The 24018-nt window shown below is 42.2% G+C and overlaps 1 protein-coding gene and 1 long non-coding RNA gene across 2 annotated transcripts in view; one reads left to right on the top strand and one right to left on the bottom strand.

Moving 5' to 3' along the window:
• The window catches only part of CRADD (CASP2 and RIPK1 domain containing adaptor with death domain), an 89163-nt gene extending 67804 nt beyond the window's left edge, over positions 1-21359 (bottom strand). The window contains exons 1-2 of the mRNA XM_068937336.1: positions 21170-21359; positions 17341-17646 (exon numbers count right to left, since the gene is read on the bottom strand). Coding sequence (XP_068793437.1) covers positions 17341-17638 — 298 coding nt within the window. The 5' untranslated portion in view covers positions 17639-17646; positions 21170-21359. The remainder of the gene's footprint in view (positions 1-17340; positions 17647-21169) is intronic.
• On the top strand, positions 6054-23630 carry LOC138066696 (uncharacterized). Its single transcript, XR_011140090.1, has 2 exons — positions 6054-12859; positions 23468-23630. It is a non-coding gene; the product is annotated as an uncharacterized lncRNA (long non-coding RNA).
• The last annotated feature ends 388 nt before the right edge of the window (positions 23631-24018 follow it).

The following is a 24018-nucleotide window of genomic DNA, read 5'->3' as shown; positions in this document are numbered from 1 at the left end:
CACAGGTCAGTTGTATCTTCTTTTATCAGTTTTAAACTTGGACTACTATAAAAGCTTCAGGGCCTAAGAGTAAAGTGCTTATGCAAGATCAAAGCTTTCATGGATTTTTTTATTTAGACGCTTTTTCACAGCAAAAATATTGTTGCTAGCCTTTAGGAAGCCTGGGAGTTTTGTTGCTGTTAACAAGACTTGCTAGTCCTAGTGCCCGGCAGGAAAGCGAGATGTTTCTCCTCTTAGGTGCTATACCACACTAACTCAGTCTGAAGTTCAATTTTTCCCTGCATATCCCTTTAGGGCACATCACAGAGTAGGCCTGAAATCTAGCGCCTTCAGGTTGGGATGTATATGATAAAATTTAGCAAGTGATGAAGTGACTTCTACTTCATAGCTTACATAAACTTTATATACTTTTTTAATAGCTATTTAAATCAATTATTAGCAAACTGAACGGTTTTCTTATCAGTACTTGAAAGTCCTACTATATGCTTTTCTTTACAGATTACAATTCAATTGATCAACCACAGTTAAGAAAACATCCCTTGGAAAGGGCAAGGGAGCTACAGAAAGACAGCCTTGCCCAGTTCCCAGAAGTTGGCTGACAAAGACATCTTTGAGAAAAAGCTTTTTTCATCTGTAGCTCATGCACATCTTTCTTATGGTCCAACAGAAAATAAGAACTAATAAGAAATGTGATAAGAAAACACAGAACAGACTGGACTACATACATCAAGAACACCTTTTCCTTAGCCTTTCATGATATTAGAAGAGTTGACTTGTGTCCAGATCAAAATGAAAACAAATCAAAACCTGAATCTTCCACTTGTAGCAAAAAGAGTTATAATTGCCCTTATCTCCAAACAGGTATCAGCTTTTAAATTTCCATTTCAAGATTTCATAATGAAACTAGGCCAATTACTAGGCTTTGCGGATTGATCGAAACTCTACACAACCGCTGTAGGCTATACAGAAAGTGAAACATAGAAAGTAAATTTCATCTTTTGCTCTGGATTTAGTCATGTTGAAAACCAATCTGAAATTAAGTTCTCAGATACTGGTATATTCTATAGTACAAATGTAACTCAGACTTTCTGTACTGGGAAAAAGCTCCAGCTGTGAAATGTTGCTTGTTCAAAGTGCAAGAAGCTTTTCCGAGCAGACTGTTCAGCTGTCTGCTGCCTAGAGCTTAACATCCACTTGCAGAGAGGGAAAAGAGTAAATGATTTAAATTCTAAAGGCAAGCAATTTAGCTTGCTTCTATACTAATCTAATCATGTAGCTTTCCTCATGAGAAAGCATCAAGAAGAGCAACAAATTCAGTTTTTTTTCTTTTTCTCCTGATGCCAAAGATTCACCACTCAGTATGGGAACATCACAAGGTAAGAGACTCACGGCCTGCCAGAAGTACGAGTTCTCTAGAACAACCGATTTTCAACTACCTAAACATATATGTTTCCCATAGGAAATAAAGTAATTACGCATCTATGTATATTTTGAATTCAAGGTACCAAAAAAAGGTGACCCTCTGAAAGCTGAGAGCAGCTCTCACCACTTTCTCATGAGGTTTAGGCAAAATATAAGTGTAGAATTAGTAGTTCTGTCAAATAACTACATCCTCTTTGGCATTCCTAAAGCACCAACCACCTTTCTGTGCACACGTCAATATTTATTTTATAAACCTGGAACGATGGGGGAAGATTGCCAATAGCTTATTTTCCAAACCTGACTATCTTGATCCTAAGTCATACCTTGTTTTGAGTGACTGCATTCTGCCTCTACATCTGAGGTAATTCATTTCAGGGTTCCACACGCGGCATACGCCATTTCTTCAGACGCACGTTGTTGTATGATCACTTTGCATGAAAATAATTTTGACTGTGGTGTTAAAAGATGTAATTTCGACTAACTAGTTCCCAGCCAAATTCAAAGATCAAACTGAGTATTAAAAACTGTGCCTGAGAAGGCAGTCACTGAAAACCCTGGATGAAATGCTTACCCTCAACTCATCCCTTCCTAGCCATCTGCTCCTGACCACTGTTCTGACTAGTTTTCCCCACCAGGCACAGGCATCAGAGAGCAACATGTGGGGAAACAGGAGAATGAAAATAAATGGAAGAAAGGGAGAGGCTTGAGGGTCAAGGAGTTCAAAAATTTCAGAAGGGGGGCCAGAGGGGAGCCCCAAACAAGGCATCACTGACACCACTTCCCAGACATATGCAAGGAGCCAGTGGATGCCACCCGGCACCTCTCTGCCTGGAGACAGGATAGCGAGAGGGAGTGGCAGTAGGTCCTACCCACTGTTGGGATTCCCCCAGTCAAGTTTCGTTCTCAATAGCGCTGTGGGTGTCCAGCTTGACAGAGCCTGGAAACAGGTAACGATGAGTTTTTGTGACTCGGTGGGGTGTTCAGCACATGATAGACCTTAGGTCTGACCCAGCACAGCTGTCCTTTCATCACCTCTTATTCCAGTGGCTAATATTGAAATGCAGAACAAAACCTCAGGCACCTTTCCTTTTACTCCTAAGACTTTACAGGTAAGGAAGCCTTCTGAGCATCTACAAGTCAACTACAGGAAAAGGAAGATTACGAATAACATAATGAATCCCATAGAACAAAACCTTCAAAGCCTTTGTGCCTCCACAGCTCAATGGCAAGGCAACAATGTGCCTACCAAAAACACTGACCCTAGCTGGCAAGTTCAAAACGTGGACTGAGCAAGGGTTTGATAGTTTTATGATAGTCCTCAGAAAGCCCCTTTTTCAAAACCGAAGTGGGTAAGACTATAAAACATAGCACAAGCAGGAAGCCCAACAGCTGTGATAAGGAATCAATGGGCATCTACTAGACAGCTGAAATGACTTAAGGGCAAAGCAGAAGTTACAACTGTACTTTAGATTTACAACAGATAAACTACAGCCTGGAAAAGATAGGAGACCATGATGGCAGGAATGAATGTTTTTTGCAAAAGAAAGAGGAGCAGCTTTTGCAGGAGGAGGACATTTTAGGGCCATTTTGATGTTGCTGATTTTTTAACTCAAGGAAGATGATATACAAAACCCAGAATGTGATAGTCGAGTTTGGTGCAATGCAGAAAATAAGCGTGTAGATATGTCAACAGCAGTTCACTATGACAAGGTAAAGCAGCCAATGCTTCACACTTTCTCTATATATTCTATGTGTCAAGGAATTTTTCTTTAATCTTGTGATACCACTGGACCCAGGAGCCGATCAGAAAGGACATGAAAAAATAACACACCTACTCCAAACATCTTGACAAAGGCAGAATATCTAATCCTAGAGCAAGGTCTAAATAATGATTTAGCATTTAGATCTCTAAAGAAGATATTACACAATGATGTTCAGTTTGTTCTCAGAAATGCTATCAAACTCTTTAATGGTATGCATGACCAATGTGTTTTGCACTTCATAGTTAAATCAGTTATATGTTGTAATGTCAACTGATCTGTAAAAGGGTTACGCCTAAGGAAATAATAAGCTGAAAAGGAAATAGCCATCCAGAATGGGGAAAAAGCACAAAAGCTGTGGCTGAAACATGACTAGAACTACATAAGGACTGTTGAGAAGTAGAACCCTTTGGAATCAGGCCTACATGGCAGTGGTGTGGGAACACACGTGGCTTTCCAGTGGATTTTATACCCTGCTCCTGTACTACCATTCTCAATATGCCAAAAGACTTAATCTACTCAGAGAGTAACTCTTCATTAATAATATGACATTGTAAATGCTTTTTTTTTGGATGCACAAGACTAAATTAGCAGTTTAGGTAACTAAATTAACGGTGGTAGCACTATGGGAGGAAAAAGGGGAAGAGCAATGACTTGTAGAATCAATAGGAACTGAGCACCAAAAAAAGCAAAAAGCCGTACTTTCGGCATAAAATAGGGGAAAAGGACTTTGTTTATCAATGCAAAGCCTAGAAGGGCACAGCTGCTAGCTGGTGCCAAATCAGAAGGCTAATTAACACTTGGCAGTACAGAGCTTCTTGCCACCTCCCACTCCCCCCATCGGGAATTTGTATGCTTTGCGACTGTGCCCATTCTGATGCTAACAGGATTAACAGTTCCTAGATCCTCAATTCCAGGACTTCTGTTTAGTACATTAGTGTTCTCCAATATTCCTGAGTGTTGTGTGGAAAGAGTTATAATCACCCCACAGACAGTAATGCAAGATAGCGATGAAGTCTGAAGAGCTTCAGGCTTGTCTGGATATGCATAACTCAGACAACAGTGCTGACATGACGACAATTTCTCAGAATGAACCCACAAGGTAAAGACAGCAAATGCAAATAATGATTTCTTAATTTACACAGATTTTAAGGTTTGCAATTTTAACTGGATAGTACACTATTTAGTACAAGAAGCATTAGCACAGCTGTATCCTGCACAAGTAATTCACTTTCCTCAGTTCACACTAGGAAGGAAGGAAGTGTCCTGGAAGCAGTATCAAAATGTGGACGCTCTACATATTTCCTCAGCTTAGACCTCCAAAACTTTATGGACAAAAGTACTCAGTATTTGATAGCATTTAGCAACAGAATGCTCAAGTTGAAGAAAGAAGGCGAAGAAGCGTACAATGGGAAATTTCATCTCGGAGGATACTATCAGAAGGGAAAGAAGGTAACAAGTAACCCAGTCCTTTAATTCTTAAGGCCAGTTGGAAAAGCCTATGTGCAAAAGCAAAAAGCAAGGTCAGCCTTTCTGAACATCTGCATGACTACAGATGATTACAGAAGACTTTACAATGAATCTCATGATATTATTGTTGCTATCATTATCAAGATTCATTTTCTTTAAACAAACTCAAAGTGATTTCAGCATAGACTTACCAAAGAGTTTTTGAATAGGAAGAAGCAGTATATTCGTGCAGGTAGGACAAGAGAAGAAAAAAACAGCACACCACTTGCCTAATCAGAATATAATCCCTCTCAACAAAAACACTCAGTGATATAGAATGAATGTTACCAAATGCAAGAGCCACTAAGCAGTGGAAGTACTAGCCGTTCAATCATAAATTCAGGGCAATAAAAACCATGTAAAATGACCATCTCCTTCTAAAAACTGAGGAGTTCCTTTGAGGCCTTTAAAGTGGGCAGTATATCAGATTAATGTGATGCTACACTAGTAGCTGAGCATCTTAATTTTATATAAACACAGCTCTGGTGACAGTCATTAAATGAAAAGGATAGACATTTGTGCTAAGCATGTATTATGCATGCCTGTGTCACCTACAGTCTGCCCATTCATCATGCTGCAGGCTGAAAAACCCTAAAAAGTATAACTTTAATAGACAAGTGAAATGTACGTACCATCCTTTGCACAGGAAAAGGCAGCTCATATACTTACTTAAGCATTTTTAAGCAACAAGAGCATTGCTGTATATGATACCTAGGATTGCTATAAATGAAAGTGAGACTCTCAGTTACAGGGTCATTTCTTCTGGATTCAGATGCAAGGTGGGGACACAGGGCTATCATCAAGCCCTTCCCCCCAGCATAGGTATGCATTATTTCACTAAAATCCATGTACAATTTCTGGGAGAGTTAGGTGCATTAAGAATGGGATTCACAAAAGCCAGCACACCAAATGGGGAGCTGCCTAAATTAGCCCATATGAAACAAGTAGGAAAGGAGCTTAAGCCCTACCTTATTTCTTTCTAGGACTTAGATACATTCTTTTCAGCTACTGGGAAGCACTGTATTCCAGTCAAGATTAAAGATTCAAGCCCTCTCTTGGAGGTGAGGTCTCTACCACAGGTTCAACAAGGGAGGGTCTAAGACCTAAGTCACAAGGCAGTCTTCCTGCTCTTATACTACAGAGTCATATTCAATTATTCCATGCAAAAAGTCTCGAACAAGAGGAGACTGAAAGCCCCCTGCTCTCCATGTGCCAGAATACCATGACACACACCAGAGCCTGGCAGCCAGGGAAGCACCCTAACCGTGGTGCTGCTGGCTGGCAAGGAGGCACAGGCTGCTCAACTCGCTGCCAGTTTCTGGCGGAGGACATCGCCTGATCTGATGGATTGCACTGAGAACGCCCACTGGCTCTGGGCCCGCAGGCGAGAGCAGTGGAGAAACACCTAGCTGTGTACCCCGACGCTAGGCGTGAGCGCAGCACGCTGCTCCGTACTGTCAAGACACAGGCAGCCTAGGACATGCCCAGAGCAGCCCTTTCATCAGTGCCCAGGGAACTTAGACAGCAAAAACAGCAGCGCCTAGGGACCTGGCTCTGGGTGTAGACAGCAATTCAGAAGATTTGAGGATTCACATTTTGGAATCAGGTGCCTACAAGTACAATTTCCTAAGAATATGAAGTTAATTTCTACTATGAGTGGCCAGCTAGGATTTCTGCCTATAACCTTAGGTGGCTTTTAAAATAAGTGAACTTCTCAGATCATTATGAATATGTGAAACAAGGGCGCAACAACAAGAGTGTTCGACAACCCTAACTACAGCAATCACTGTTCAAGGATAGAGGGAGAAATTGATCTCATGCAGGATATGGCAGAACTGGATCACAGAGAAAAGTATGACTTTTTGATTAAACAGAAGAAGAGTAAGCATAAAAAAAAAAAAGTCATTTTGAAAAGCTAAGCAAACATGGTCCCCAACCACAGTAAATAAAAACATATTCAAAAAAATCCTTCCTTTACACAGGGAGAGTGGAAAATACTGTTTTCCCTTTTTATTCCAGTTTTATTTCCTCAACAATTATTTTGCTGAGGATCCATACAGCCCTGCTTAGAGATGGAATCAGCTGTGCATTAAGGAAGCTTACCTCCTACTAGGGCAAGTCAGAAAATCCCCGTTCTGGCAGCTGAGTTAGTTAACCCTTTACCTGTTCAAAGTTACACACAGTCCCTTCACTCAGTCATAGCACATATTTTACTAGAAAGAGCCAAAACTGAAATAGGCTGTTCATTAAAGAGCTCAACACATCATTAAGTACAAATGAAAGGTAAGACTTTCAAAAGCAGCAGCACAGGACTAAATTTGCCTTCTTTAAAGCCAAGGGAAGCTTACCTTTGACCTCGAAGGGGAGGAGGGTTGGGGTTGACTTGGGCTAACAAGAAGTAGTTTAGAAAATCCCAGACAGGGTGGTGAAACCCTCAGATTAAGGAGGCTGCCAGGAAAAGTGGTGCACTAATGGCAGTTTATTCCCCCTGACCTGACGCATTAATGCTTATTTCCAGCACACACAAACCGTGCAATATAAATCAAATCAGCTCCTTCTCTAAAGGTATATTGAAAGGAACACTGAAGCTTCGCTTCTGCTCCCAACATTGTGAAACAGAGGTGCTTGTCAAAGCAGATGCACAACTGCTTGCCAGTGCACCAGGATCTGAAGGAACACAAATCTGTTCCCAAACAAAGCAACAGCAGGAAGAAAACTTTAGAAAGAAAATCTGACAGTATACTGGAACAATGGCTCAGTGGCTCAGGGAAGCAACAAAATAGGTTTTCTGTTTACATAGACAATTACGAAATAGATAACAATTGGCTTTTCAAGTCTTATCTATAAAACCTTAAATCTCCTAATAAGATAGACTGCAGCTGCATCCCTCTGAGGTTACAAAGAGCTCTACCTGGGTGCTCCAATTCTTACTTATATAAACATATATCAATAAAAACAAGTAAACATCTGGAAGGAAGGCTGAGCTGCACGTGGCAAGCCAGGGAGGACCCTCAGGATATAAATAACCACAACTGAACTGTATCTTAGAGGAGCTTCATGACCTGTGTCATACAGCTCCATTTCTCAGTGATAAGGTAGCCATATCACTGCTGATATTCTCAGGCAATGGGAAAAATGCCACAGAAGCACGGGGTCTGAACTAGTAATAGCTTTGCATCTACAGAAATGATTTTTCTATGAAGGTCAAGACATGCTGACATGTCAGTGCAGGGAAGACAGCATAGTCTTCCCCCCCCCCCCAAAAAAAAAAAAAAAATCAGACGTCAGTGGCAAAACCTTTGTCTTGCTCAAGTCAATAGGAGTCTGGCCAGTGACTGCAGTGGAATCAGATTTTCACTACAAGACACAAGTTAACATTTTTACTGCCTTTGGACAGCTACACAACCTCCACAACACATGCAAGCTAAGGTGGATGTGTCTGTTGTTTGGTTGCTTTTTAAAAACAGCATTCACAATCTTAAATTATAAAAGACAATAGATTGTCTCTCTGCAGTAGGAATACCGTGATTAAACTGACATTTTCAGATAGAGCTCCAAGGCAATTCAGGAGGTGTTAAAGGAAGAGCTGGCCAGCTCTGAAGGAAAATATTCATGAAGAAAAATTTTGTGGAAAGAAGACTAAGAAGTCTTAAGTAGGAAGTTGCCTCAGTTACTCGGGAGTGTATATTAGTGTATACATATAGGCCACAAGGGGCATTAATTAGTATGAACAGAATGCCTGCACTGATATGTAATGCAAAAGATAATAACTGCATCTCGCTTCTTCATGTTTACCCACTGCCTATATCAAACCATAGGATCAGGTCCTTTAAAGAAAGTTTCCCCTCTGTTCTAGAAAACAATTACTATTGTCTGTACAAAGTATTTTCAATAGTTTCCTTGCCACAGCCTGAGACAAGACCAACAGTGGGAAACTGGCAACAATTAACAAAAGACTGTAGGTGTTTACGCACAAAACTACCTCATCCACTGGCCAGAAAATGCTACGTCTATGTTAACAAGCAGTGCCGAGCAATAGGAGAGCATCAGATATATTTTGGATTAAAATCGCACAGTTTACTCAGCGTACTCAGTGCCAAGCTTGCAGAATCACAGAACAATTTAGGTTAGATGAGGCCTTTGGAGGTCATCTAGTCCAATCTCTTGCTCAAACCCAGGCCAACTTCAAAGTCTGATCAGGTTGTTCAGGGTCTTCTCGTACTGCATTTTGACTGTCTCCAGGAATGGAGATTCCACAGCCTCTTTAGGCAATCCTATTTGGGCCACAGCCTCTAGTGGCCAGTGCTTAATCTCGCTCATGAATTTTTTTTCCCATCTATCCAATCTGAATTTCCCCTGCTACAACTTGTGATTGTTGCTTCTTTTCCTTTTACTGATAGTCTGACTCCACCTTTTCTATAAGCCCGTATTAGTTAAAGACTGCAATCAGAGCCCTTCCTTGGCCTACTTTTCTCTGGGAACAAACTCAGTTTTCTCAGCCTTTCCTTGTACATCATGTTACACTAACCACTGTAGTGGCCCTCCACAGGACTCTCTTTAGTTTGTCAATACCTCTCTTGTACTGGGGGCCTGAAGCTAGATAGGGTATTTGAAATATGGTCTCATGAATACCAAGTACAGGGGAATAATCACTCCCCTCAGCCTGCTGACTTTGTTCTTGCTGATGTGGTCCAGTATGCGGTTAGTCTTTATCATCATACTTGCTGCCTACCAAGACCCCAAACTCCTTTTCTGCAGAGTTGTTACTAGCCAGTTAGTGCCCATCCTGTCCTGTTATGTGGGAATTTTGTATCTATCTCAGGTGCAGAACTTCGCACTTATTTCTACTGAACTTCATGAGGTTCCTGCTGGCCCGTTCCTCCAGCTTGCTGGGATCCCTCTGAGAGGCAGTCCCACTCTCCTGTGTCAACTAGTCCCCAGGGTGTAGAGTCATTCTGCCTTCCTGCTCCAGGCACAATTCAGAAAAATCCCAGAACAGTAAACTATGCACCTCACTATGCTCATGAGAGATGATGGGCGTTAGTTGAAATGAGAGGTTCTGACTGAATATAAGGAGAAACTTTTTCCCCAGAAGGACAATCAAGCAGTGGAGCGGGAGCCCAGAGAGGGTGTGCAGTCTCCGTTCTTGGAGGCTGGCAAGACTTGACTGGAAAAAACCACGGGCAAATTGATCTAATCTCACAGCTGATCCTGCTTTGAGCGGGAGGTTGGACTACTGACCTCCTGAGGTCCCTTCCAACCTAAATTGTCCTATGACTCTTTGAAGCCTTCTTTAAAGCTTCCCTGAGAACCAGGGCTTGCAATAGGGGCGTTCTTTAACTTGTTTACTGGAAATGCAACACAGTAGGGCAATTCAGGAGATTTCCAGAGTGCAGAAGAGAATATCTTTATGAATGTGCTAGATAGGTGGACTAAGGAGGAGGTTCACTTCTGGCCTTGCAACTCATGAATAAGAAAGAATTATTTAGGGATGTGATTGTTAATGTCAGTCTTGGCTGCAGTTACCATGGAGTGCTAAAGTTTAAGATCCTGAGAGAAATGAGGAAGGCAAGCAGCAGAGTAAAGATCCTGGACTTCAGCTTGTTCGTGAAACTGGTTGGTAGGAACCTGTAGGAGACAGCTCTGAAGGGCAGAGTGTACTGGAGACCTGATTGGTCATCGGGGAAGACCTCTTCAAAGCACAAAAATAGTCCATTCCTGTGCGCAGGAAAACAAGCGGACATGGCAGGAGGCCAGTTTGGCTGAAGGAGGAACATGCAACTGAGCTCAAATTCAGAAAGGAATTTTCTAGGAGGTGGAAGGTGCTCCAGGAGGGAGCCAGGACAGACTACCCAGGAGCAACATTAGAATCATTGTGTGGGTAGAGTTATGAAGGCCAAAGTTAATTTGGATTTGAAACTGGTCAAGGACAGAAAGGACAACAAGACAGGCTTCTACAGGAACACTAAGGAAGGACTAAGGAAGACTAAGGAAGATGTTGGCCTGTTGCTATATGCAGCAGGCAACCACTGATGAAGGACACAGAAAAGGCTGAGGTACTCAGTGTCAGCTTTGCCTGGGTCTTCATGCTCAAGGTCTGTTCTAGGTCTCTGTGGTTTCTGTGCCAAGCAGTGGAGATTGGGAGAGGGAGTTACTGTTTACTATGCACCCCACTATGCACCACTGTGATAAGCCTAGCTCTGTCTTTTCTTGATAACCTCTTTGTAGATACTGGATGGCTGCTATGAGGTCCACCTAAAGCCTTCTTTTCTCTAGGCTCTGCCTTTTTTGATCAGGCAGTCTTATCATAGACTTATTGCCTTATTGGCCTCCCCTCTGATCCTAACCCATAAGCTCTTGACCAGCCTGTTGACCACACCATAGCAAAGCTCTGTGCATTCGAGACACTCCTTTGCACAGACTGCAATACCTTGCTTGTCTTCGAGGAGCCTGAAGCCATCCACTACACAACTGCAGTTGTGTGAGCCATCCCACCATGCCTCTGCAAATCCAATGACACAGCTCTGCAACAGTGCATGGACTTCCACTTTTTCTCATTTGTTTCCCACGCTGTGTGTGTGGGCACTAGAGACAGCTGCCTCACTTTCTCAAAGGCAGTGCAAAAGAATCTCCCATTATGCTGTTCCTTGTCTGCTTCCCCCCTTCTCTGTTCTCCCATTTATATGTGTGCTTTGGTCTCCATCACCTGATGAACCTAGTTTAAATCCCTCCTCACAGTTAGCAAGCCTGCTGCTAAAGATGCTTTTGCCCCACACTGTCAAGAGGATCCCATCTGTTCCTAGCAGTTCTCATTTCTTGAAAAGGGTCCTGTGGTCTCAGAGTCCAAACTACTGGCCATGCCACTAGGTGCACAGACAGGTGTCAGTCTGTAGGATGCATCCACTCCTGCCCAAGCTTTTCCCCTTGAATGACAGGATGGAGGAGAACATCACTTGGGCTCCATTCCTTCAGTCCTGTAGTCATTCTTAATCTGCTAAAGGTCTACCCTGGCAGCATTACTAGCAGCAAAATCTGTAGGCTGGACAGGCATCTGCAGTCTCTCTATGATACCCTGAATGCAGGCCCTAGGGAAGCAACAAACCTTGGAAGTCATGAGGTTTGGTTGGCAGACGGATGTCTCCATTCTTTGCTCAAGGGAGCCCTCAAGTCCTATTACCCATTGCTTCCTCTTAGCAGCACTGGTTACGAGTTACTAATCAGGCCTGGCTAGTCCAAATACTTCTCTTGCCAGGACTTAGTCCTCTTCTCCTGTTGCCAGGGCACTATACCTGTTATTAAATCTATATTATTATTAGCCTCATGTATCTGTGTTATCAAGGATGATATCAACTATGGTTATCTCCTCCTGTTAATTTACCTGAAGGAAACGGTTTGAGACAGGAAATAACTACAGTTCTTATCAGTGTTGCCTATGATCTAGGCTTCCCAAAGCAAAAAATGTACATGTAAGTAGCATAAACAACGCTGCTTACTAATATGGCAAAACAGCAACAAAGCAGATATTCCCTAAGCTATAAAAAAGATCTTACGTTCACACTCACACACATTTAAACTGACATATATACAGAGAACGCTCTGTAGAACTAGGGAAGCTGATTACTTGTCCATATCATGATGCATGCTGTTTATTGAGTGTGTGCACAGACCTTCAATGCCAGACTTCACAGATCTCACTGTGGTCAGGAGCAAAGCCAAAGCCATAAATGTAACACTTGATTTTCAAGGGAGCTGGGAATGTGGAAAAGAGTTTGGGAAATTCTCCTGCAAGGATACATTTGAATCTCTCAAGAGAACTGGAGAGCATTTTCTATAGCCTTCAGGCACTGGGATATGGCACGAGGGCATTACTTCATCTCCAGGTCAGTTCAGTGCGGCCAAGGCTGCTAAGCCTATCCCTTTCCTTCAGACAAATATGGGAAGAAACTCCCCCTTCTGTCACTGGACCATACAAGAGAGGGGAGGGAAAGAGAAGAAAGAGGAAAAAAACACCCTCTTCTGTCCACCATTTTAGAGAAAGAAAAAGAATTCATCAGCTGCTCTCCTATCTGACATCTAAATGGAAAAGGAAGGAGACCAGGCTGTTTCCTCACTACATTAGGGGTCACAGGAAGCAGGATAGGAAGAGGGCAGGAAGCAGCCAACAAAAGGTAAGAAGAGATGCTAACTTTCCCCATGCCCTAATGCTGTTGCATTTGAATCAGAATTCTTAGAAACCTACAACCCAGCTGTGGAAAAAGGACTTTGGTAAAGCTTGAGATTAGCGGGGGGGGGGGGAGGGAGAGGAGAGAGAGGAGGAGGGAGCGGGGAGGAAGGAATGCTTTCTCAGCAAAAGCACATGTTTTGCTTTGTTTTGTATTTGCGTGCTTCATCCAAAACGTTACACAACATGAAGCTTCATACAGGTAGACAAGAACACACATTCCTCACATGCCCATGGAAAAAACCCAATCACACCAAAACAGGAAAAAAAAAAAAACTACCTATGTCTACAGGACCCTAATACAGGACCCCTGACCAGGTGCCACAACAAAGAGATCACGTATTAGAGAATAATCCTTGCTTAGTTGTGAGAAAACAGCCTTCTCGAGATGATCCTGCCCAAAATTCACTAACGCTTGCCAGGACAGCAACTGCTGCTTCAGAACTCCACTGGCAAACGGCGTTTCTCAGACTTTTCTCTTTGTCAGCATGTTGTGATTTCCTGTGAAGAAATAATGTATACTACAAAGACGTGCAGTACTAACACTTTTAGAAATACATAACTTTATAGTAACATATAGTATACGTAGAAATATAATACTGGGGCAAAAAAATTCCTGAGCAGAGAGAGATCGGAAAACCATTGTGATAAACAAATGCCTTCGAAGCTTACATTTTTTTGCTCAGTGTAAAAAACATTGAGTAACTGTTTGCTATTCCTAGAAAGAATGGAATTTTGTTGCCAACAGCTGTAGTCTTTCATAGGAATTATAATACTATATTGAAGATTCATTCTCCTGACAAAGGCATAAAGTCAGCTGAACCAGGGCAGAAAAAACAGAACAGTCTTTTCCTAATGGAATAGACATGCAGGTTTTTTTTTCTCTCTCTCTCACCACAGCAGAAGTTTTTATCTTCAAAAGCAGAAACTCGCACTGTGGTTGATGTACAGAATGATTTATAAGTCTTGTGATACCCCTGTGCACAGGCTGAACTGTTTTATTCTAGATCCTTAAGCAAAAAATGCACCCGATCATCTTGAAATTGAACAACTTTAGAAGTCATAAACAATTACCTCCAAAGCACATGACTCTGAACTTCCGTCCTGACAATTTCTGGTTTTGTAATCCTGTTTTTCCAACCTTAAGAAAAGGTTTTCTGAAGTTGTGACCATCTGACAGAACCACACAACAGAGAGGAAAAAACTGATGCTAATCAATAGGCTGTCACATGTATGTAGTAAACAAACAAGGGGAAGGGATCATGGGTCTCTTTGGTGAATTTATACAGATATAAGTAGCCCTACTTGCCTGCAAGTCACTCTGCTCATTCCAGTGAGAACTCTATTCCTCATGCTCTGCAGGATTAGGGCCTTCTGCGCTCCTTGTAACAACAGCAGATAACAGTACACAGAACTGTAATTTTTAAAGTCAAACTGACGTTCAGCAATAAAACTCAGGATATCACGATTTTTAAAGTTCATTTATTTGCAAACAGCATATTCTGGGTTCAATTCTAGGCTGATTTACAGACACGCTCTACGCTGCTCCGTGAACTGAGTTGCATAAGATGTGAACTGATAAATCCTTCGGCTTGGAACAATTTGCCCAAAGTCTCACAATGAGTCAGTGGGCAGTGTCTTGTTTAGGTCTGAGGCTGTCTTTCATTCCATAGCTGCTCAGTCCACCAGATCATAATTACAGGGCTCTTAGAAAACATCACTAAAAGTGTTTTTATTTCTGTCTTGCTAAAATTTCTGTGTTTGGTTTTTGCTTTTTAACTAGAGGAAGAAAAATTAAAAGCTTCTTAACAATTACAGTTGTGATTTTGTTTGACTGGGAATCAAGAAACTACATTTCTCAGCTGAACCAAAGATAGAAAGCCTGATCTGGTTGAACAAGGTGCACAATAATCCAAAGGCCTACACAGAAAATCACTGTGCAGGTGCCACAATTTTCATGCTCAGACAGGGAAAAGCTAATACTGAATTTAAAAATCCTATGCGTAGACTATAAGAAGTGAAAGAGACTATAAACTAAAGCCTTCCTTCAAGGAACAACTTGCTACCAGTCCTTCATCCTGCAAAAGATCTGCAAAAACTGAGGATATTTTGCTTGAGTAAACAGAATTTTAACTGAGCACAAACAAGCGAACAGCAGGCAGGCTATTTCCATAAGTATGCATGATTCAGAGGTATATAGATGTAAAAACCTGAGGTCATAAAATACATTTTGATTTGTAAAGTAGTATGGTTTTTAAAAAAGGTAATGTGTATATAGTAGGCTCTTTTCATTACAAATGGATTATTTTAAACCAATTGCCAGTGGCAAATTATCATTTATAAGAACTGCTTCCAATAAGGCAGAAGTTAAGTTATCTAGCACGGCAGTAAAGAATGTACTTAATTTTAACTATGCTTATAGTTTTATTAGAGCCAATGGCTTTTTCTGTGCCTAAGGTCAAGCACATGCTCAAGCACTCTATTGAGACAAAAGCTTGCAAGTTGGTTGTTCAGAATGCAAAGTGAGGCTTTTTTTTACCTCAATCTACATTTTTTGCATGCAAAAAACACTGACAATGCCACCAACATTTTCAGTTAATTTCAGGATGCGCTCATCATTTATTAAGGCACAGGTGGTGCTCCCAAAGAACGCGCACAAATATTGACTATTGGTTATTTGCCTCTTACTCTGTTTTTACATTTTGTATTGCCACAGTAAAAATAATGGCAACCTTTGATCTAATCTGGAAGTCTTTTCTAGCTTACACGCAAGATTTGGCAATAGGATTATCAGTACAGTCAACCCACACGAAACTAAAGAACTTGATATGCATAAATACAGCATGTTAGTCACAAACTATCAAGTACACGAAGAAATAATCCACAAAAGAATCAAAAGAACAAATGTCTGAAACTATTTTTCTAGTAACAAAATATGTGATCTTGAGTGTATTTGGCGGCTGTGTGTGTGTGTGTGTGTGTGTGTGTGTGTGTGTGCGCGTGTGTGCGTGTGTGGAAGTGCAGACATTATTCAAAAGCTTTACCAGCAATTAGCAAACACATTGATTTGTAAGGCAAATACAGAACATTAGTATGGCAGGATTTGTCATATCAACAAGGTCTTTTTCAACACTTCAATACCACAAGATTGCATTGTGCTGAGAACTCACAGTGTTTTCACCTATGGGAGGCATGTGATATTTATTCTCCAAAAAGTTCTGAAAGTTTTTCACTCGGTTCTGCAGCTGGGGAGCAAGCATAAAGCAATCTCCACACAGGTCCAACAGAAGGAAAAGCTGTCATAATATTCCATTAAAAATGTCCTAAGGTAAGATAATGTCATATTTGTCCAGCAGATCTTCACAAAACATTCTTGGGCGTGCAGCTAACTCAGACGCTGGCACGCATGATGTTCAACAGTTCTTAGAAACACATCTTCACAAGCTTAAGAGTCTCATGCAAAACAGACTGACACTGGAAAAATCACATCATGTGCATCATAATAGGACCAAATCCAGATCAGGTGGGGTTTGAGGGGGAAAGAAGAGAAGTTAATCAGATTGCTCAGAAACAACGTTCCCGAGTAAGAACTACTTCACTATTAAACTGGTAACAGTAGGATAACAGCTCAGACATGTTTCAAAAAAATCTTTTCTAGGACAGGAAAAGTATATTTTAAGCATTTTCCCCCGTACTTCAGAACAGCTCAACAATTGCATATGGGTATTCATTAAAAAAATCACTTCAGAGGAAACATCAGGCTCAAAAAACTGTTCTAGAAATACATCTAAATGTCAAAAAACAAGAGATCTGACTCAATAAGATTATATAATATCCACTAAATCTGTTAGCTGCTGTGCTCTTTTTAAAACTAAGCAATGGCTAGTAATTTTGGAGGTACTGATCCTAGACATGTGCACTCCAATAAACACAATAAACTACATAATTCTAAATTAATATATGCCACCAAATTAAAACCACATTAAAATCATAATTAAATCAAGTAAATAAAAATCCTGCCAATATCAACACTGTAGAAGTGAAACACTGTAAAACATACATAAAACAGATTAATCAGGTATGGATTATGAAGAGATTGCTCTTCAGCTAGTTGAAACTACTCTTTACAGTCTGCCCGTTTTGTGGTAAGGGACCCTGGGTCCTACATCTCAGACCCTCCAAATACAGCCTTTCCTTATGGAAGCTGCTGCCTCCCAGTATCCAAGTCAGCCTTGCTCACTCCCCAAACTTTGCAATGCTTCCTGGCGTTTGGCTGGCTTCCAGGAAATTCAGGCTGTGCCCTATGCTGGTTTCATGCTCCATATCAAGTTATGATGCATAACTTGAAATTACTGGTACATTCAATACATTCAAAATTACAGCTGAGAACAAGCTTCAAAACATCAGCAATAGCAATTCAGGCCTTACCTGCAGGATCTTCTACTGTCATTTCCTTACGCTTAGCTTTCAACTTGTCTTTAACCCATGGAAACTCCTGCAAGGAATCCAAGAATACATCAAATGCTTTGGGTCCTCTAGTAGGAAGAATATCAAGGAGCATCATGGTTTTCCTTTGACTGGTGGTTTGGGATTTTATTTCTTGAACATGACTGTCTGTGAGAATCCCCTCTTGGTAGAGGTACTGAATAACAAGTCCATCCACGAGCACCTCTGTGCAGAGCTCCAGACGCAGGGAGCGTAGAAGTTGCTTGTCTCTGGCATCCATCTGACAACCTAGAATATGAGAAAAGGAGCAGGAACACGCATGGAGATTAAAATACTTCAATCTTTAACATCCAGAAGTGATGTTCCATACCTGCCAACCTTTAGAAAGAATGCTAAACTCAGTCATCAGCCTGGGAAAACTACTAGTGATCCCAGCCATCTTCTTTCTGCTCAGATTTCACTGTCTCAGAAGCTAAAAGGCAGCCATTTTTGGGAAACATTAGACAGGAAGGGAACCTTTGGCATTGTGAAGACCAGTCCTTTGTTGGAACAATCAACCGGGCTGAATAACCTCATCCATTAACTGGTCAATGCCCATGCTGAAAGCAGCTATAGTATTTGCCAGTCCATAAGAGACTCTACACCCCCCCCCCCCCAAATTAAACAGATGGCACACCTGATCTCTACTACTGCTGTCTCTGACATTATTACTGTTGCAGTACTTCTGCCACAGTAGCACAAAAGCAGCAGCAGGACAGACAGAAAGAGCCCAGCCTGCAGCAACAGCAACAGAGTAGGTAGCTTTGGCTTGTGCAATACCTATTCATTTTAGAAGGGTTAGAAGTGCACCTTTTACACCAAGCTGTTCTCTCCCCTGACTCATCCTGGAAAGCTGTTCTAGAACTTGACTGATCTGATGACGAGAAACTTTCTTCGGATTTCCATCTTAAATTTATTCATCTTCTATTTATAGGCATTTGTTTTTCTGCCAAAACTCCTTCTTCAGCTTAAGTAGCTCTTTTCCCTCCCTGGTATTTACCCTTCTAATGAGTTTATAGAAAGCAATCAGATGCCTTCTCTCAGCTTCCATTTCACTTGAATAACGCTCTGACTAGACAAAAGCTGGAAAAGATGCATTTTATAGCAACTCTACAGAAGAGGAATCAAGGCCCAGAGAGGCCAAGCAACTCACCCTAGATCATATCATATAAAAAAATGAGTCAGTGCCAGAGCTGTCAACTGAATCAAGACATCTAGCCTAGTTGTTAATGACAAATACATCCTTAGGCCCATTCATTTCCTTGAAAAGGAAAATGATAGAGTAATACAATTAAATACTTTCTCATGACTAATCATGAAGCCAAAAAAAACTGTAGCAGGTGTCAACTGTGATTACCAAGAGAATTTCTGATAATTAAACTAGAAGCTGCTGTTCTGACAGCTAGACCTTGCAGAAACCATACTTCAGCTTGAAGATACAGGGAGAATCTAAGATTTTCAGAACTTTTGTAGGAAAGCTTCTAATGCCTTTAAGTTGTCAGAGATGCGTATTGACTCCCAAGGCGCCATCAAAGACACTTCTAAGTGGCCTGGTTGTTAAAATCCAAGGCAGGCGTTCAACAAAATATATAGGCCTCTAAATGGCATTTTGGACAGAAAATAAGAGCTTATGGCCAAAAGAGAGAGACAGGAAAATCCCCTGTGAGAAAGCCCCTTTGACATCCTGTGATAAAGCCACTTTCTGATAAAGCTTTCCCTGAGCACCGAGAGCAATGTTAGAGGGCACCTTCTCAGGAGGACTGCACCTTGGCTGAGCTAGTCAGTAGATTTCTTATATCCTGAGCTGAATTTTCAAATGCCTACCTTCTAGGCATCACACCTAGGGTCATCCGGGAATCAAACAACCACTATCCTGGCACAGATGCTCTTAAAAAAGCTGAATTTACTAGGCATAGCTCAGACTGCATCAAACTCTGTTAAGAGATGATAGTGCAGGCAAGGTGACAGAAGAACAGTAAACGACAGAGAACTGGATACTCATTTTGGATGGGTGAAACTGAAGACTCTGGTCTCTATATAACACCTTTATGCTACTGGGAGCGATCACCAGATTAAAGCAAAAGGGGTACAATTTAGGAAGCAGATCCCCCTACTTTCCCCTTCCCGGGGGGATTCCCTGACCACCCCTGAGCTGATAAAGTACTTGCAGAATTCAAGAGAGGCATCTAGCCACAGCTCTGAGAGAATTAGCTAAACCCAAGCAGAAAATAGTTTCTGATGCTATGAAACCCTGCTGCCTCACGTTCTGTGATGGTCGTCAAGAGGCCCATCTAAGAGGCTCACTCGTGCACTGAACAGGGAACACTTGAGTCCTCAGACAGTTCAGAACACTTCTTCAGTTCCCTTTCTTCATTCCTGGCCCAAGTGCTCAACACTTCAAAATTAAGGCCTTTTCAAATCATCTCTGCCTGCACCTTCTTGCACCGAAAAATGCTTTTATGGCTATGAATCTGAAAGGAGAATTTCTGCTGAAGCAGGCATCTGGCCCACTGACATTAGCATGAGCACAACCAAGGTTTTAAAAGTCCATCAGGCCTCTTAACTGAGAGGTCACTGGCAGAGTTACAGGGCTTCTTGATATTTAAAAGGGTGGTTTTTTTTTTTTAAGATTAACTATTTCTTTATGTGTGTTTACCACGAGGAGGAAAGGGCTTGTTTAGAGTTGGGAACTAAGCAGTCGGACATGGAAGTTTATCAGGATTTTGGTGTGTAACGCTCTAGGGCCAGAGTTTAATGCAGCAATGAACTAACTTCAATCCCAGCCTATATCTAAGGATCCAGAGTTAAGCACCAGGATAATTTTCTCTGGTAATACAGAGAAGTAAAATACGAGGAAAGTAAAAATATGAGACTCCAGTTTACTTCTACTTCAAAAATGGAAGGACGATGCAGCTCAAACCTTCTCCAGCTACACTCCAAAAATGTACCTTTCCACTGTCGATCCAAACTTTAAGAAATACAGCTCCTCGTTCTGATGAACGAGCACAATTCTTGATTTATTTCCACACTCACATGGACAAGTTTGGATTTTTATGGATCCACTGGCGTACAATCTGTCCAAGCTCGGGGACACAACTTTTGAAAACCTGGATTTCAAGAACTTTCTGATCCTAAAATGAGCATTTACTTAGTTTTTGCTAGAACCATGTCTGCACTCTCCCAAATGCCCAGGGGACTAGGCTGCGTATAACTGCAAATATGACTCCGTGTACCTGCTTAGGTAAGAATAAGGTCGACCCTACCAAACCCGTGTGCGATCTGGTTATTCGCAGTGTGTCTGCACAGTTTAAAAAAAAAAAAAAAAAGAAAGAAAGAAAAAGAAAGAAAAAAAAAAATCAAGTTGTGTTTATAACTTCCGAGCTGCAAACCGAACCGAGAGACAGCTGCTGCCGGGACACTTAACCCCGGGCGGCGCAGCTCCGTGCCGGCGCGGCCGCCGCCTCCCGCCCGGGGGGCGCCGCCACCCGCCGCCCCGGCGAGGCCCAGCGCCGCCCGGCCCCGGCCCCGGCGCCGCCCACGCCCGCTCCGCGCTGCTCCGGGGGGCGGCGGAGCGGCGAGGCGAGGCGAGGCCCTGGGCCAGGCGCCGGGGCGGGCTCTCCTCGCTCGCCGGCCCCCGCGCGGCTCCCCGCGGCGCCAGGGTTGGGGGGGGGGGGGGAAGGAAGACGGGGGGGCCGGCCGAGCCGGGCCGGGCGGGGAGGGCGGCGGCGGCGGCGCGCAGGCAGGGCCCCCCCGCCCCTGTCGGCGTACTTACAGGAGGGAAGTGGGAACTACGCGCAGCGCCCGAGCGCCCGCGGAGCCTGCGCGGGGGCCACCATCTTTGTTGAAGGCAAGCGGGCTTCGCCGGAAGCGGCCGCGGCTCGCGGCGCCGCCGCCGAGGAAGGGCCGCCGCCGCCGGCCGCGCTGACGGCGAGGGCGGGGGCCCGCCGCCGCCATGTTTGTTGTGGGCAGCGCCGCGGCGCGTGGTCCGCCCGTTAAGTCGGTTAGTCCGGCCGTTAGTCGGCCAGGCGCGGGGGAAGGCTGCGCGGCTCCGCTGTTTGTGCTTGTAGAGGCCATATTTTTTGATTTTGGGTTTTTTTTTTTATCTTTTTGGAAAGGCGAGGTGGCAGCGGAGCCAGCGGGTCTCTCGGCAGGAGCCGTTTGTTTGCCTCGAGGGCTTGGCTTTTGTTTTTCGGACGGGAACAAGAGTTAGGAGACTGGGCTTGCAACCAGCATTAACAGCTAGGGTAAAACAAGGGCTCAGGCTCCCGTGCTAGCAGCTCTGTGACGAGGCGGTATTTCCGTGAGGAAGGCTCGCTTCCAGGAGTTCACATCTCGAATACCTGCTACTGTCACCGTCTGGGCGTTCTTCAGAAAATGGAAGCGTTATAGCTAAAATAAAGCTAAGCTTACAAAAAAAGGAGTTTTCACGACATTAGAAACAGGTGATCTCGCTACTCGTTATGGATACTGGTTCTTATTTGCAAGTATATACTAAGCCAAACCTCACTCAGATGCTGGTGTTACCTCAAATACACCGCAGTAGCATGCTGAATGCTGTATATACTTGGTTTCGTTACTTTTAGCTGAGCAGCCTAAAAATGAAACTTTCATATCTGAAAAGCAGTTAGGTAAAGTCCAGCCTGTTTTTACCACATTCCTTGTGCTATGCACAGTCCAATATGTTCTCATCGTTTTATTCGTGTATTGTTGGATATGAAAACATTCCTTTCAATAGCTCATTTTATACGAATATTTGAAATCAAAGTACTACAGAAGAGAGAAAACTCTGATTCATAGATCTATTGCAATGATGCAGTGTCATTTCCTATCACGTATCACTGTAGAACTTTTTTCCAACGTAGTGTAGGTGTCAGGCGTCACATGGATTTCAGTGATGTCAGCTCTTTTCTTTAGTGTCTGGCGACGGCAATAGCAACGAAGGAAAAAAGATCCTGTGGAGCTGGAACGCGCTACCTTGAAGTAGCAGGCAGCCACAGCGAGCTGGCTGTGGTCTGGTCGACTTGCTAATGCCAACCCTTCGGAAAACCAGAAAAGGTGGCTGCTGCAGCTGCTGCTAGAAACGTTGCCACCATGTGAATTCTATTTGTACATTCGGTTTAGACTGCTCATATAGATTTAAGCATATTTGAAGTTATTTATGGAAACCTTTACGTGCCTTTGTTAGATATCGTACCCAGGAAATATTTGCCATGGAGAAATATAACTGAAAGTATTGTTGGTAGAGGTAGTATGCTGCATTTCTTCAGTATTTTATTTACCTTCAGGGTTTTGCATAAGGAGATGCATTTAGTGACACTTAGAGAGCTTATATCCCTTTTCTTTGATTTTTCCAGTGTTTAACAACAAAGCTGAGAATTTATGTGGACACAGAATGTGAGTCTAAAAGGCAAAGTTTGATGTACACTAGCCTTAAGAAATGTTTAAAGAAATTATATATAACTTAGTATATGGACAGTTTCTGCAGAAATGCTATCTGTTAGGCAATTTTAGCAATTTAGGCAATATTTTAGCTTAATTGACCATACCTATTTTGTTAGGATTATTTCCAGATAAATAATTTGATACAAGGGATTGAAATTGCTTTTAGATAACTGATAAATAGTATCTCATTCCAACACATCCATTAAAGCAAGGTAAATATTTTGGCCTCGGGCACATGTGTTAGTCTTCTAGGAACGTAGACATAAAAATTTTAAATGCCGCTATTGGTTGTTTCACTCAGGCATTAACATAATATTAACTAAGACATTAACAAGATAAACTGGAAACCACACAAGTAAGTCATCATCAGCAATTCTAACTGAAAAGAAGTATGCTGCTGTTGTAACCAAAGTACAACTGAGGTGTTCTTAAATTTTTATACCTTATGGAAAGTTTGTAATACTGGCTGTGAGAAAGTGCAACATCTGTAAGCGATGCATACTGACAGAGGACACTGCAAACCATCTATATGATCATTCTTTAGCACAGAACGCATGGCTCCTGAAAATTTCCTTTCTTAATTTCTAATATTTCTTACTTCCAATTTCTTTTCTTTTTTTTTTTCCAGATATAGTCACAATCTAAGGAACTGTGTTATATCTAGAATTGGAGTGACCAGCTTGGAGAATTACAGTATCACATCACTGTGATCCTGACAGCTGCACTTAATACCAGATAATGTACCTACATTTTAAAATAGAAAATAAATACAAGCAATTGCATCACTTGCATTTACTGTATCTTTTTGGCAGATCAGGCAATTATGGTTATTTGTTTTATGTGGTCCAAGGAGATCTTAGAAAGTTAACAAAACATATGGGTATGTACAGAGCAACTCTGGTTCCCACTGAAGTAAACGGTTACAGTCTTGCTGTTTTAAGTATAGCCAGCATTTAATCATGTCTTTGCTTACAGTCTAAACAGAGACGTGATGCAAAGAAAGAAATGGCGAAAAGAAAATAGATAAGCTTAGGAAGGATGAGGATAACAGCAGAGGTCTAAGTCTGATTAAAGGGAAAATCTGATGTTTCCTTTTGATATAAATTGAGTGGAAACTGTAAAGTAGTGTTTTGTCTTTATCAATACAAATCAACAGTTGGTTATGCTCCGAGTTTACCC

Source organism: Struthio camelus, chromosome 1 (assembly GCF_040807025.1).
Source record: "Struthio camelus isolate bStrCam1 chromosome 1, bStrCam1.hap1, whole genome shotgun sequence".
Classification (NCBI taxonomy): domain Eukaryota; kingdom Metazoa; phylum Chordata; class Aves; order Struthioniformes; family Struthionidae; genus Struthio; species Struthio camelus.
This window is presented reverse-complemented; position numbering and strand designations above follow the sequence as displayed.